General features: G+C 39.2%; 1 protein-coding gene across 4 annotated transcripts in view; it reads left to right on the top strand.

Annotated features, from left to right (window-relative positions):
- heatr1 (HEAT repeat containing 1) overlaps positions 1-13885 on the top strand; it is an 80969-nt gene that overhangs the window by 56612 nt on the left and 10472 nt on the right. For 2 of the 4 annotated variants that reach the window (XM_061926701.1, XM_061926700.1), the window contains exons 31-43: positions 128-257; positions 1603-1787; positions 5651-5706; positions 5777-5900; positions 5968-6108; positions 7489-7793; positions 11388-11538; positions 11592-11756; positions 11814-11948; positions 12015-12119; positions 12189-12351; positions 13405-13559; positions 13628-13777. In XM_061926701.1, the coding sequence (XP_061782685.1) occupies positions 128-257; positions 1603-1787; positions 5651-5706; positions 5777-5900; positions 5968-6108; positions 7489-7793; positions 11388-11538; positions 11592-11756; positions 11814-11948; positions 12015-12119; positions 12189-12351; positions 13405-13559; positions 13628-13777 (1965 nt within the window). Of the gene's footprint in view, positions 1-127; positions 258-1602; positions 1788-5650; positions 5707-5776; positions 5901-5967; positions 6109-7488; positions 7794-11387; positions 11539-11591; positions 11949-12014; positions 12120-12188; positions 12352-13404; positions 13560-13627; positions 13778-13885 lie in introns of all 4 variants that reach the window. The other 2 variants (XM_061926699.1, XM_061926698.1) reach the window with 1 other exon arrangement.

Here is a 13885-nt window from a genome sequence, read left to right as displayed (position 1 = left end):
TATGTATCGCGATATATATTGATATCATTTTATGGGCCAGCCCTACATCAAGGCATTGTGTCAATGGCCATTCTTCCCATGTTGCACCTGCACACAGTAATGAAGGTGTTCTGCTGCCCTTCTTCAGGAAGAAGCTCTGGAGCGAGATGTCGACTTCTGGATCTCAGTGTGTTGTCACTTTGAGGTGTCTGAGCAGCTCACGTCTCTCATCAACATCCTCAACTTTCTCATGCAGCTGCCGGATGACAAGGACGAGGGTGAGAAATGTTTGTTTCCTCTCTTTGTAACTCCAGCGTTTCCTCCTAAGTTGACAGTTTTATTGCATTGAATTGAACTTAACACAAACATCCTGTTGAGGGCCTTTCACATTAAGGTTCACAAAAATAAAATACAGAAGGTTTTTTGTTCCATTTCATTTAAATGATATTTATCTTAAATGCAATGGAATAGTTATATTAACTGTGTCTAATTAATACAAAAATAACAACATGGTCCCTTAGATGAATCCATTAATTTGATTAAAAAAAAGGCTTCAATTTATATTCTGTGGCTTCAATTTATCGTTTAATGAGTCTAATTAATAATAATGGATACAATCTGGACCACATAAAATAAGGTACAACAAGTTAAATAAACATATAAAACAAATTAGAGGTAAAATATGAAAGTAAAGGGTAAACAGAAGGTAAAATAAGGTTAAGGTTAAAAGGTGGTCAATAGAAGGCATAATTAGGTTTAAAAAAAGGTAGATCAAAGTTAAGTAGATTGTAAATAAAAGTTAAATATAATGTAAAACAAGGTAAATAAAAGGTACAATGTATATACAAGGTAAATACCATGCAAAAGAAGGTAAAGAGTAAATAAAATGTTAGGAAAAAGATAAAGGAATGTAAATAAAAGAAAAAATAAGGTAAATGGAAGGTAAACGAAGGTAAAAAAAAGGTAAATAGAAGATAAATAAAAAGTAGATGGAAGGTTAATAAAAGGTAAATAGAATTTAAATGACAGGTTAAAAAAGGTATGAATAGAAGGTAAAAGACGGTAAATAGAAGGTAGGTAAATGAAATGAATGATTAAAAAAAAGGTATAAATAAAAGGTAAAAGCAGGTAGGTAAACAAAGGTAAATAGAAGGTAAACAAATATAGGTAAAAGGTAAGAAGTGCAAATGAAAGGTAAAAGAAGGTAAATACAAGGTAAAATAATTAGAAGTTTAATAAAAAGTAAAATATGGTAAGTAGAAGGTAAATAGAGGGTTAATAGAAGGTAAATGAAAGGTTAAATATATAAATAGAAGGTAAAATAAGGTTAAAAGAAGGTAATTAAAAGGTTAAAAAAAAAGGTTTAAAGAAAGTAAAAAAGGAAAAGAAGGTAATGAAAGTTATGGCAAGTAGAAAAATGTCCCTAACATGTGCATAAAGTGTGTTTTATCTGATTAATGGAAGAAATGAAGGGATAGATGAGTAAAATAATCCATAGCTGCAGCCCTCGTGTTCCTACTTCACCCACCTTGGGGCCCTGCAATGGAAGGGAAATTCACCCACCTTGGGGCCCTGCAGGGAGCAGGAAAGGTAAGGGAAACTAACGAGCTGCGTCCTCTGCAGCTGCCACAAAACACCCTCGAGGAGCGCAGAAGAAGAAGAAGAAGAAGAAGGAAGAGGAGGAAGAAGAGGTGGAGGAGTTGATCTTCAGTGTGGACGCTCACAGCAGCAAAGATGTCAGACACTTCAAGTTCCTCTCAGTCTCCTTCTTGGCTCAGCTGCTGGCCTCAGACTCTTTCATTGGGAAGGTAAGACTTATACTTGTATTTATTATTACACTGGCCCTTGGCATACTTGTATTTATTATTACATTGGCCCTTGGCATACTTGTATTTATTATTACATTGGCCCTTGGCATACTTGTATTTATTATTACATTGGCCCTTGGCATACTTGTATTTATTATTACATTGGCCCTTGGCATACTTGTATTTATTATTACATTGGCCCTTGGCATACTTGTATTTATTATTACATTGGCCCTTGGCATACATGTATTTATTATTACACTGGCCCTTGGCATACATGTATTTATTATTACATTGGCCCTTGGCATACATGTATTTATTATTACACTGGCCCTTGGCATACCGGTACATGTATTTATTATTACATTGGCCCTTGGCATACATGTATTTATTATTACATTGGCCCTTGGCATACATGTATTTATTATTACATTGGCCCTTGGCATACATGTATTTATTATTACACTGGCCCTTGGCATACATGCATTTATTATTACATTGGCCCTTGGCATACTACGAATATACAATAATTGAATATTACATTGGCCCTTGGCATCCTGTAAATATACAATAAGTAAACCAATAATTACTTTCCCGAGTCATTAATTACATTTGTTAAAAAGTAATTACATGACTAATTCATTTACTTGTTTGGCAAAGTAACAAGTAACTTTAATTACTTTTTAAAAGTAATTAACTACATTTGTTAAAAAGTAATTACATTACGAATTCAATTACTTTTTTTGCAAAGTAACTAATTACTTTTATAATGAAATATTCCAAACACTATCTTTGTCTATGTGGGTGGCAGATATTTAATTTTAAAATACAAAAAAAAAAAAAAAAAAATTTTTTAAGTAAAGCAATAATTACTTTCCCTGAGTCATTATTTACATTTGTTAAAAAGTAATGACATGACTAATTAATTTACTTTTTGCCGAAGTAACTTTAATTACTTTTTAAAAGTAATTAACTACATTTGTTAAAAAGTAATTACATTACTAATTCAATTACTTTTTTTGCAAAGTAACTAATTACTTTTATAATGAAATATTCCAAACACTATCTTTGTCTATGTGGGTGGCAGATATTTAATTTAAAAATACAAAAAAAAATAAAAATAAAAATATTTTTTTTTAAGTAAAGCAATAATTACTTTCCCTGAGTCATTATTTACATTTGTTAAAAAGTAAATACATTACTAATTCAATTACTTTTTTTGCAAAGTAACTAATTACTTTTATAATGAAATATTCCAAACACTATCTTTGTCTATGTGGGTGGCAGATATTTAATTTAAAAATACAACAAAAAAAATTTTTTTTAAAGTAAAGCAATAATTACTTTCCCTGAGTCATTATTTACATTTGTTAAAAAGTAAATACATTACTAATTCAATTACTTTTTTTTGCAAAGTAACTAATTACTTTTATAATGAAATATTCCAAGCACTATCTTTGTCTATGTGGGTGGCAGATATTTAATTTAAAAATACAAAAAAAAACAAACAAAAAAAATTTTTTTTTTTTTTTTTTTTAAGTAAAGCAATAATTACTTTCCCTGAGTCATTATTTACATTTGTTAAAAAGTAAATAAATTACTAATTCAATTACTTTTTTTGCAAAGTTACTAATTACTTTTATAATGAAATATTCCAAACACTATCTTTGTCTATGTGGGTGGCAGATATTTAATTTAAAAATACAAAAAAAAAAAAAAAATTTTTTTTTTTAAGTAAAGCAATAATTACTTTCCCTGAGTCATTATTTACATTTGTTAAAAAGTAATGACATGACTAATTAATTTACTTTTTGCCGAAGTAACTTTAATTACTTTTTAAAAGTAATTAACTACATTTGTTAAAAAGTAATTACATTACTAATTCAATTACTTTTTTTGCAAAGTAACTAATTACTTTTATAATGAAATATTCCAAACACTATCTTTGTCTATGTGGGTGGCAGATATTTAATTTAAAAATACAAAAAAAAAAAAACAAAAAAAAAATTTTTTTTTAAAGTAAAGCAATAATTACTTTCCCTGAGTCATTATTTACATTTGTTAAAAAGTAAATACATTACTAATTCAATTACTTTTTTTGCAAAGTAACTAATTACTTTTATAATGAAATATTCCAAACACTATCTTTGTCTATGTGGGTGGCAGATATTTAATTTAAAAATACAAAAAAAAAAAAAAAATTTTTTTTTTTAAGTAAAGCAATAATTACTTTCCCTGAGTCATTATTTACATTTGTTAAAAAGTAATGACATGACTAATTAATTTACTTTTTGCCGAAGTAACTTTAATTACTTTTTAAAAGTAATTAACTACATTTGTTAAAAAGTAATTACATTACTAATTCAATTACTTTTTTTGCAAAGTAACTAATTACTTTTATAATGAAATATTCCAAACACTATCTTTGTCTATGTGGGTGGCAGATATTTAATTTAAAAATACAAAAAAAAAAAAACAAAAAAAAAATTTTTTTTTAAAGTAAAGCAATAATTACTTTCCCTGAGTCATTATTTACATTTGTTAAAAAGTAAATACATTACTAATTCAATTACTTTTTTTGCAAAGTAACTAATTACTTTTATAATGAAATATTCCAAACACTATCTTTGTCTATGTGGGTGGCAGATATTTAATTTAAAAATACAAAAAAAAAAAAAAAAAAAATTTTTTTTTTTTAAGTAAAGCAATAATTACTTTCCCTGAGTCATTATTTACATTTGTTAAAAAGTAATGACATGACTAATTGATTTACTTTTTGCCGAAGTAACTTTAATTACTTTTTAAAAGTAATTAACTACATTTGTTAAAAAGTAATTACATTACTAATTCAATTACTTTTTTTGCAAAGTAACTAATTACTTTTATAATGAAATATTCCAAACACTATCTTTGTCTATGTGGGTGGCAGATATTTAATTTAAAAATACAAAAAAAAAAAAAATTTTTTTTTTTAAGTAAAGCAATAATTACTTTCCCTGAGTCATTATTTACATTTGTTAAAAAGTAATGACATGACTAATTAATTTACTTTTTGCCGAAGTAACTTTAATTACTTTTTAAAAGTAATTAACTACATTTGTTAAAAAGTAATTACATTACTAATTCAATTACTTTTTTTGCAAAGTAACTAATTACTTTTATAATGAAATATTCCAAACACTATCTTTGTCTATGTGGGTGGCAGATATTTAATTTAAAAATACAAAAAAAAAAAAAAAAAAAAAAATTTTTTTTTTAAGTAAAGCAATAATTACTTTCCCTGAGTCATTATTTACATTTGTTAAAAAGTAATGACATGACTAATTAATTTACTTTTTGCCGAAGTAACTTTAATTACTTTTTAAAAGTAATTAACTACATTTGTTAAAAAGTAATTACATTACTAATTCAATTACTTTTTTTGCAAAGTAACTAATTACTTTTATAATGAAATATTCCAAACACTATCTTTGTCTATGTGGGTGGCAGATATTTAATTTAAAAATACAAAAAAAAAAAAAAAAAAAAAATTTTTTTTTTAAGTAAAGCAATAATTACTTTCCCTGAGTCATTATTTACATTTGTTAAAAAGTAATGACATGACTAATTAATTTACTTTTTGGCGAAGTAACTTTAATTACTTTTTTAAAGTAACTTTCCAAGCAGTGTTCATCCACTATCTTTGTCTCTGCGGGTGGAGGCGGGGCCACTAGCATACACACACAGAGAAATTGAAATGATCCGGATCATCCCCAAAACGTAATCACTTGTTCCTTCCGACATTTGCTAGAAGTTGGATGAAAATGTGCATATTACTAAGGAAGTGGGCAGTGATCACCTGACCTCCATGTTTGTTCTGGCAGGTGGCGGACGTGCGCGAGGATGACGGCGCTGCACTTCTCCAGAAGCTTCAGCAGCGGTCAGTTTGCTTGCTAAGAAATGAAAGGAAAAAGTCAATGTTCCGACTTGACTTGATGAAATCAACCCAGGCTGCTGGAGGAGAACCTGCGTTACATCAACGCCGTCGCTCGCTGCGTGGAGGACAACGCCGACAAACCCACCGCAAAGTTCTGGAGAGTTCTGCTGAACAAAACCTACGACGTCCTGGATAAGGTGGGTGGACGCCGACTCGGCAGCAAGTAGCAACGCAACACGCTTTGTTCCCTTCCTCCTCGTCCAGGTGAACGCCCTGTTGCCCGCCGACACCTTCATCACGGTGATGAGAGGGCTGATGGCCAACCAGCTGGCGTCCGTCAGGAGGAAGGCCATGGAGCTGCTCAACAACAAACTGCAGCACAGGACGCAGTGGGCGGAGCGACAGGTGAGCATAGGGCCTTTTTTGAATATCTGGATATGTTTAGGCCAGGGGTGCTCATTACGTCGATCGCGAGCTACCGGTCGATGGCGGAGGGTGTGTCAGTCCATCACCAGCCAGGCATTAAAAAAATAGTCCTAAAAATGAGCGATCATAAATCTTCACTATGACGTCACTTCCGTCACTTGATTGACATTCACGGCACCCGAGGGTCTTCTGAGATGACGCTGGCTGCTGCCAGCTCATTAAAATGACCGGTCATTATTAAGAAAAAAATGACTGACAGAAAGGCAAGAAACACTTTTTATTTCAACAGTACCTGCCGTCAAAACTCTTAAGGTCTTCACAATAAAAGCCCTGCTTCATCCTGCCTGCGCTAACAAAATACAAGTCTCACTAAGCTAGCGTGAACAAGCCAGCAAGCTACGGAGTTTGCCGCCAATGTATTACTTGTAAAGTATATAAAAAGGAGTATGGAAGCTAACTAATAGCATGTTAATGTTAGCTTGCTAGCAAGCTAACATTAGCATGTTGACTTTTTGAGCTGAATTTGCGACCGTTTACTCCACAGTCATATAGCTTGGTACGTGACACTTGTTAACTGCTAGCATGCTAATGTTAGCATGCTAGCATACTAACATTAACATGCTAAACTTTTAGCTAACTTTACATTTTTTCTCTAATTACACAGCCATACACCTTACAGCCATATTACTTGATATGTGAGACATGCTAACTGTTAACATTAGCAACCTTGCTAAGTGTTAGCATTTTAATGTGCGCATGCTAACTTTTTTAGGCTAGCTCTGTAGCTCATTTTGTGCAGTAATACATAAAACTCATGGATTCAGACACTGGGCACCATCCTTAAAAGTACGGCAGCTTCCGGCGACCCCAGCCAGGCGTCCAGGGCACAGATAGCAGGCCCATCTACATTTCATATGCACATTTACATCCAATTTTCTAGTTATTATTATTATTATTATTATTATACCAAATAAGCCATTTCAATGGAGTCGTCACCCTGGGAATGGGATGGAATCGCACCCCAACTAGTTGGACAAAAACACATTTTCAGCCCAAATGTTTGGGACAAGTTTGGAGATTTTGCCCAGGTGGGGCCGGGGCTAACTTTGGGGCGGTAGAGCTTGAGGGTTCCAGGTTCGATCCCCGCTTCCGCCATCCTAGTCACTGCCGTTGTGTCCTTGGGCAAGACACTTTAGCCACCTGCTCCCAGTGCCACCCACACTGCTTTAAATGGAACTTAGATATTGGCTTTCACTATGTAAAGCGCTTTGAGTCACTAGAGAAAAGCGCTATATAAAGTAAGGTACAAAGAGCACCTTAGCAAAAGGAAGACGGCATCAAAGTGTTTCTCTCTTGCAGATCACCGCTCTCTTAGAGCTCATCAGCGACCTCCTCGCCGTGGTGGGCAAAAGTACCGGCGTGGCGGCGCAGGAAGCGGCGGCGGCGGAGCAGACCGTCAACCGGCAGACGGCGCTCTACAGCCTCAAGCTGCTCTGCCGCAACTTTGGCTCCGCCCACCAGGAGGCGTTCCTCCCCGTCCTTCTGCACACCACGGAGGTGGCCTCGTCGCCGCAGGAGGAGAAGAACGTGATGGCGAGCGCCTTGCTCTGCGTCGCCGAGGTGGTCGGCGCCCTCAAAGCCCTCGCCATCCCGCAGCTGCCCAGGTGAGCACTTCCTGTCTGTCTCCTGATTGGCTGTGAGAACATGTGATGTAGAGATCAATTGATTATTATTATTCATATATTGTTTTTTTACAAGAGAACAATCAATCATTAGTAATAATAACCACTCAATAATCCATCCATCCATCCATTTCCTACCGCTTGTCCCTTTTGGGGTCGCGGGGGGTGCTGGAGCCTATCTCAGCTGCATTCAGGCGGAAGGCGGGGTACACCCTGGACAAGTCACCACCTCAACACAGATAGACAGACAACATTCACACACTAGGGACCATTTAGTGTTGCCAATCAACCTATCCCCAGGTGCATGTTTTTGGAGGTGGGAGGGGCCTATTCCCAGGTGCATGTCTTTGGAGGTGGGAGGGGCCTATCACCAGGTGCATGTCTTTGAAGGTGGGAGGGGCCTATCCCCAGGTGCATGTCTTTGGAGGTGGGAGGGGCCTATCCCCAGGTGCATGTCTTTGAAGGTGGGAGGGGCCTATCCCCAGGTGCATGTCTTTGAAGGTGGGAGGGGCCTATCACCAGGTGCATGTCTTTGGAGGTGGGAGGGGCCTATCACCAGGTGCATGTCTTTGGAGGTGGGAGGGGCCTATCCCCAGGTGCATGTCTTTGGAGGTGGGAGGGGCCTATCACCAGGTGCATGTCTTTGGAGGTGGGAGGGGCCTATCCCCAGGTGCATGTCTTTGGAGGTGAGAGGGGCCTATCCCCAGGTGCATGTCTTTGGAGGTGGGTGGGGCCTATCCCCAGGTGCATGTCTTTGAAGGTGGGAGGGGCCTATCACCAGGTGCATGTCTTTGGAGGTGGGAGGGGCCTATCACCAGGTGCATGTCTTTGGAGGTGGGAGGGGCCTATCCCCATGTGCATGTCTTTGGAAATGGGAGGGGCCTATCACCAGGTGCATGTCTTTGAAGGTGGGAGGGGCCTATCACTAGGTGCATGTCTTTGGAGGTGGGAGGGGCCTATCACCAGGTGCATGTCTTTGAAGGTGGGAGGGGCCTATCACCAGGTGCATCTCTTTGAAGGTGGGAGGGGCCTATCCCCAGGTGCATGTCTTTGGAGGTGGGAGGGGCCTATCACCAGATGCATTTCTTTGGAGGTGGGAGGGGCCTATCACCAGGTGCATGTCTTTGAAGGTGGGAGGGGCCTATCACCAGGTGCATGTCTTTGGAGGTGGGAGGGGCCTATCCCTAGGTGCATGTCTTTGGAAGTGGGAGGGGCCTATCACCAGGTGCATGTCTTTGGAGGTGGGAGGGGCCTATCACCAGGTGCATGTCTTTGGAGGTGGGAGGAAGCCGGAGTAGAACCCACGCAGCCACGGGGAGAACATGCAAACTCCACACAGAAAGATCCTGAGTTCGGGATTGAACTCAGGACCTTTGTATTGTGAGGCACCTGCACTAACCACTGCTCCACTGTCAATAATTCTTCCCAAATATGTTTTGATATCTGACAGGCCATTCGTTTAAGTTGACGTCTTCTCTGGTCCGCTCGGTTGCTTTCACAGCGGCTCTCATACGTCAACGTTCCCTTCCTTTACTTCTTGAAGCGCTGGTTGCCCACAGCCCGTCTCCTCTGCTTACAGGAAATCCAGGTTTTGTCCTTCTTTCCTGGCACCGTTTTGTTTGTTTTGGCTGCTTCAGCGATGGAGTCGCTCGACAAGCCTCTGTCCGCAACACCCATAGCGTGGGTTTACTAAAGGAGCGCCACCAGTTTCATGATCAGTCATATCTGTAGTGGGAAAGTTGGGACTCGGACGTCTCCTATGCGTACATGAACTTGTCATAATATCCCATTATATCCGGGATTCCAGTTTTTGTTTTTCTTTCCTGGCGCATTCCTTCGGTCTATTTTATATGGAGTCACTCGACAAGTGTCTGTCCGCAACACTCTGAGCGTGGGCTCATTAAAGGAGCGCCACCAGTTTCATGATCAATCAAATAACACAACATTTAGAGATGGACGGACATGAAAAATAAAATCTCGGCCAAAAATGCAAACTTTGTGTAATTATCTTGACAAATATGAGATGATTATATAAGGAAAGAAGGCGAGGCAGCAGCTCACACATTCTCATACTTTCTGTAACATCCAGGAAGAAATCTCAAGTATAATCTAGGTGAAGGAGCCCAGATTGAAATATTGACAATATTTCAGAAACCTTACAAAGTATTAAATCCATCAGGTGTTATAAAAGTGTATAAAATGGAGTAGATGAGTTATTGTGATTAAGGCTGCAGCTAACGATTATTTTTCTATCGATTAATCTATAGATTATTTTTTTCGATTAATCGGTTAATCTATAGATTTTTATTTTTTTCCCGATTAATCTATAGATTATTTTTCCTTTTACCGATTATTTTTTTTATTTAAAATAAAAATGAAAAAATAAATGTAGGCCAGTTTTTTCAAAAGGCATGGCTTTTATTTACAAAAAAAAAAAAGGTATGGCCACTCAGTCAACATTGACAACAACATGACAAAATATTCTGTAACAATGTAAACATTTAAAACTTTTAACATTTAACAAAATTAAAAGTAGCTTATTTGCTTTTTAATGTGCAAATATAAAAGTAAACATCCAGTGCAAATCTTAATACTCTGCAATAGTATAAGCATTTCAAAAGTAAAAGTATTGCTTATTTTGCTTTAAAATGGGCAAAAATAAAGATAAACATCCAATACGAAAAAGTGCAAAACGAAAATAATCTGTAACAGTGTAAACATTTCAACAAAAGTAAAAGTATTGCTTATTTGCTAAAATGTGCAAAAATAAAGATAAACATCCAATACAAAAAAGTGCAAAACAAAATATTCTGTAACAGTGTAAACATTTCAACAAAAGTAAAAGTATTGCTTATTTTGCTTAATAACACAACAATGATAGTATGATTAAAGTGAAAGTTAATTGTTGGTTTGTACATAGTATTCGTAACTGTTAATGTTGTAAAAGGTATTTGCACAACTAATTAACGTTAGCGTTAAAGAGGAGCGCGTCTTTGTAAACACTGAACAGGCACGCCAAACGCGCCTCTCAGAGCGAAACGGTGCTTTAGTTTATGAATTTACAACGCAGATACAAATGACACATTCATGTTTTTGTGTAATGATGACAACGTATACTCACGCGGACGATTGACTAGTTGATGGTGATGGCAAGAACACGGTCGGGTGTTTTCTTTTCAAATGTCCGTTCATAGCCGTTGTGCTGCTATGATAGGCCATTTCCGCTCGACACAGTGTGCATACAACAACATTATTAGGCCGTTTATTGAAATACTCCCACACTTTTGACGACTTTTGGCGTGCTTTTTTCCCCTCGCTCGCACCGTCTGCTTTGCGATCCGCCATGACAGTAGTGTGACGTAAATATGCGACGCATCGACGCACAAAAACGGCGTCGACGTATTTACGTAACCGATGACGTCGACTACGTCGCCGCGTCGTTTCAGCCCTAGTCCAGATGTTTACTGACATATAATATTCATCTTTCAATAACTTCAATAATTCCAAATTGGGTATGATCCCTGAAGAAGGTGGTGGTGTGGATGTCCGGCGTGACGAGTGGGTGTCGCCCCGCAGGTTGATGCCGGCCGTGCTGCACGCGCTGAGCGACAGGAAGGAGCTGCTGACCAACGAGATCTACCTGCTGAGCGCCGTCACCGCCCTGCACCGCGTCACCGAGACCCTGACGCACTTCATGAGCCCGTACCTGCAGGACACCACCATACAGGTGTGCATCCTCCGCCTTGAAGAAGTCTCCGACTCACTTCCTGTCCCCGTCAGGTCTGTCGGCTGACGCCCGCGCTGGAGGATTCTCCGTCCTCCTCGTCCAGCCTGGTGTCCGTGCGGCTCCACTCCCTCAGGAGCTGCCTGGCCACCAAGCTGCCCCCCAGGGTCCTACTGCCCGTCCTCACCAGGTGCTTCAGCGTCCTGGTGGTGGACAGGAAGGTGAGCCGGGAAACATTTCCACGCCGAGCAGGCGCTGACCTGGGGGCTTCCTCACAGGGCCAGCTGGGGGCGCTGATGAGCATCCTGAAGGAGCACATCAGTCACATGGAGCGAGATCAGCTCAACTTCCACCAATCAGAGCTCACCGCCTTCTTCCTCGCCGCACTCGACTTCCGAGCCGACCACTGCCAGGTGCGCTTGTTTGTTTGTTTGTCTGTCTGCCGTTCTTTTGTGTGACGTCTGCGTGCCACCCTGCAGGGCCACCTGGCGAGCACGGCGCAGGTCGAGGGCAGCGTGATCGACTGTCTGGTCGCCATGGTGATGAAACTGTCCGAGGTCACGTTCCGGCCGCTCTTCTTCAAGGTAACGTGACGCACTCGCAGCGTCTCCCGTCATGGAAACGCTCGCCCAGTCACCGTGTTTGTCCCTCAGCTGCTGGACTGGAGCAAGTCCGGGAGGAAAGAACGCCTGCTGACCTTCGTCACGCTCGCCGACTGCATCGCCCAGCGCCTCAAAGGTCTCTTCGTCCTGTTCGCCGGGAACCTGGTCAAGCCCTTCGCCGACCTGCTGCAGCAGACCAACGTCTCCAAGACGGGTGACGCCCCTTATTATTTTTCTTTATTGAACACACAAACAGTAATTAGTAACAATTCTTGTATCTATTGAACACACAAACAGTATTAAGTAACAATGTTTGTTTTTATTGAACACACAAACAGTATTAAGTAACAATTATTGTATTTATTGAACACACAAACAGTACTAAGTAACAATTCTTGTTTTTATTGAACACACAAACAGTATTAAGTAACAATTCTTGTATTTATTGAACACACAAACAGTACTAAGTAACAATTCTTGTTTTTATTGAACACACAAACAGTATTAAGTAACAATTCTTGTATTTATTGAACACACAAACAGTATTAAGTAACAATTCTTGTTTTTATTGAACACACAAACAGTATTAAGTAACAATTCTTGTATTTATTGAACACACAAACAGTATTAAGTAACAAGATACAAACACATCCAATTCTTCACATTGCTGCAAACAACAACAGTTATAGAAAGAAAAGTAAGAGACAATACAACAAAAAATACGAAATGTTGTGCTTATCCAAAACAATTTCCATTTGTTCAATACTGACAATAATTTGAAGACTTTTATTTTTAACCATTTTCCAAGGTTCTATGAATTTGAAGTCAATCGTACAGGAAAACGTGGGTTTCACTTTCGTTCAAACTCATAAAGACAAGACAGATGTATTTTTTTTTAATGAGGAGAGCGCGTGGACCTGTACCCTCGTACAGTGTCGTCCCACGCTCTGACGAAAGGGTTCCATGCCTCCTCCTTCATTTGGGCCTTTTCTGATTACATAGCTGCAGCTGTTTTCTAAGGGGAGGGGGTCATAAACAGCTGCCGCACTCGGTCATAAACAGTTCAAAGAAAAGGTGCCTGGAGCAGTGTCAGGTCTGCTTTGTAGACCTCGGGTCATGACAAGGTCTTCCTGTGGCTGTCCAATAGATCAAAGAAACCGACACCTCCACGTCGCATCCCATCGCGCACAGTGGAGTTTTGATAAGAACAAAGACAGCTTTTTTCTGCTCCCCATGTGACAACTTCCAATATGCTCTCCTCCCGCAGGCCAGCAGTTGTTTGAGGGTGATGGCGGCGTGGAGAAGACGGACCTGCTGCTCTGTGGCGTCCTGGACTGCATGCACAAGATCTTCCTGTACGACAATCAGCACTTCCTGAGCAGGGAGCGAGCAGACGCCCTCATGGCGCCGCTGGTGGACCAGGTGAGAGCGCTGGTGTTGGAGGGATGATGGATGATGGACGCTGAGTGTTGACGGCTGAATGATTCCAGCTGGAGAACGGCGTGGGCGAGTACCAGCAGAGGGTGACCCAGCACCTGCTGCCATGTGTGGGTCAGTTTGCTGTGTCGCTGGATGATGACACTCAGTGGAAAAGTCTCAACTACCAGGTCCTGATGAAGAGCCGACACTCTGACGCCAAGGTGACGCCTTTCTGCATAGTCTGAGGATTTTACTATATAGCCCAAATGATTTGGTATAAGACCTTTCACACAGTTGACTTATCATCATAGGCTTTATTCAGCAGGACA

The sequence above is a fragment of the Nerophis lumbriciformis genome, linkage group LG32 (assembly GCF_033978685.3).
Source record: "Nerophis lumbriciformis linkage group LG32, RoL_Nlum_v2.1, whole genome shotgun sequence".
Lineage (NCBI taxonomy): Eukaryota > Metazoa > Chordata > Actinopteri > Syngnathiformes > Syngnathidae > Nerophis > Nerophis lumbriciformis.
Note: the sequence above shows the minus strand (reverse complement) of the source record. Positions and strands in the feature narration are given on the sequence as shown.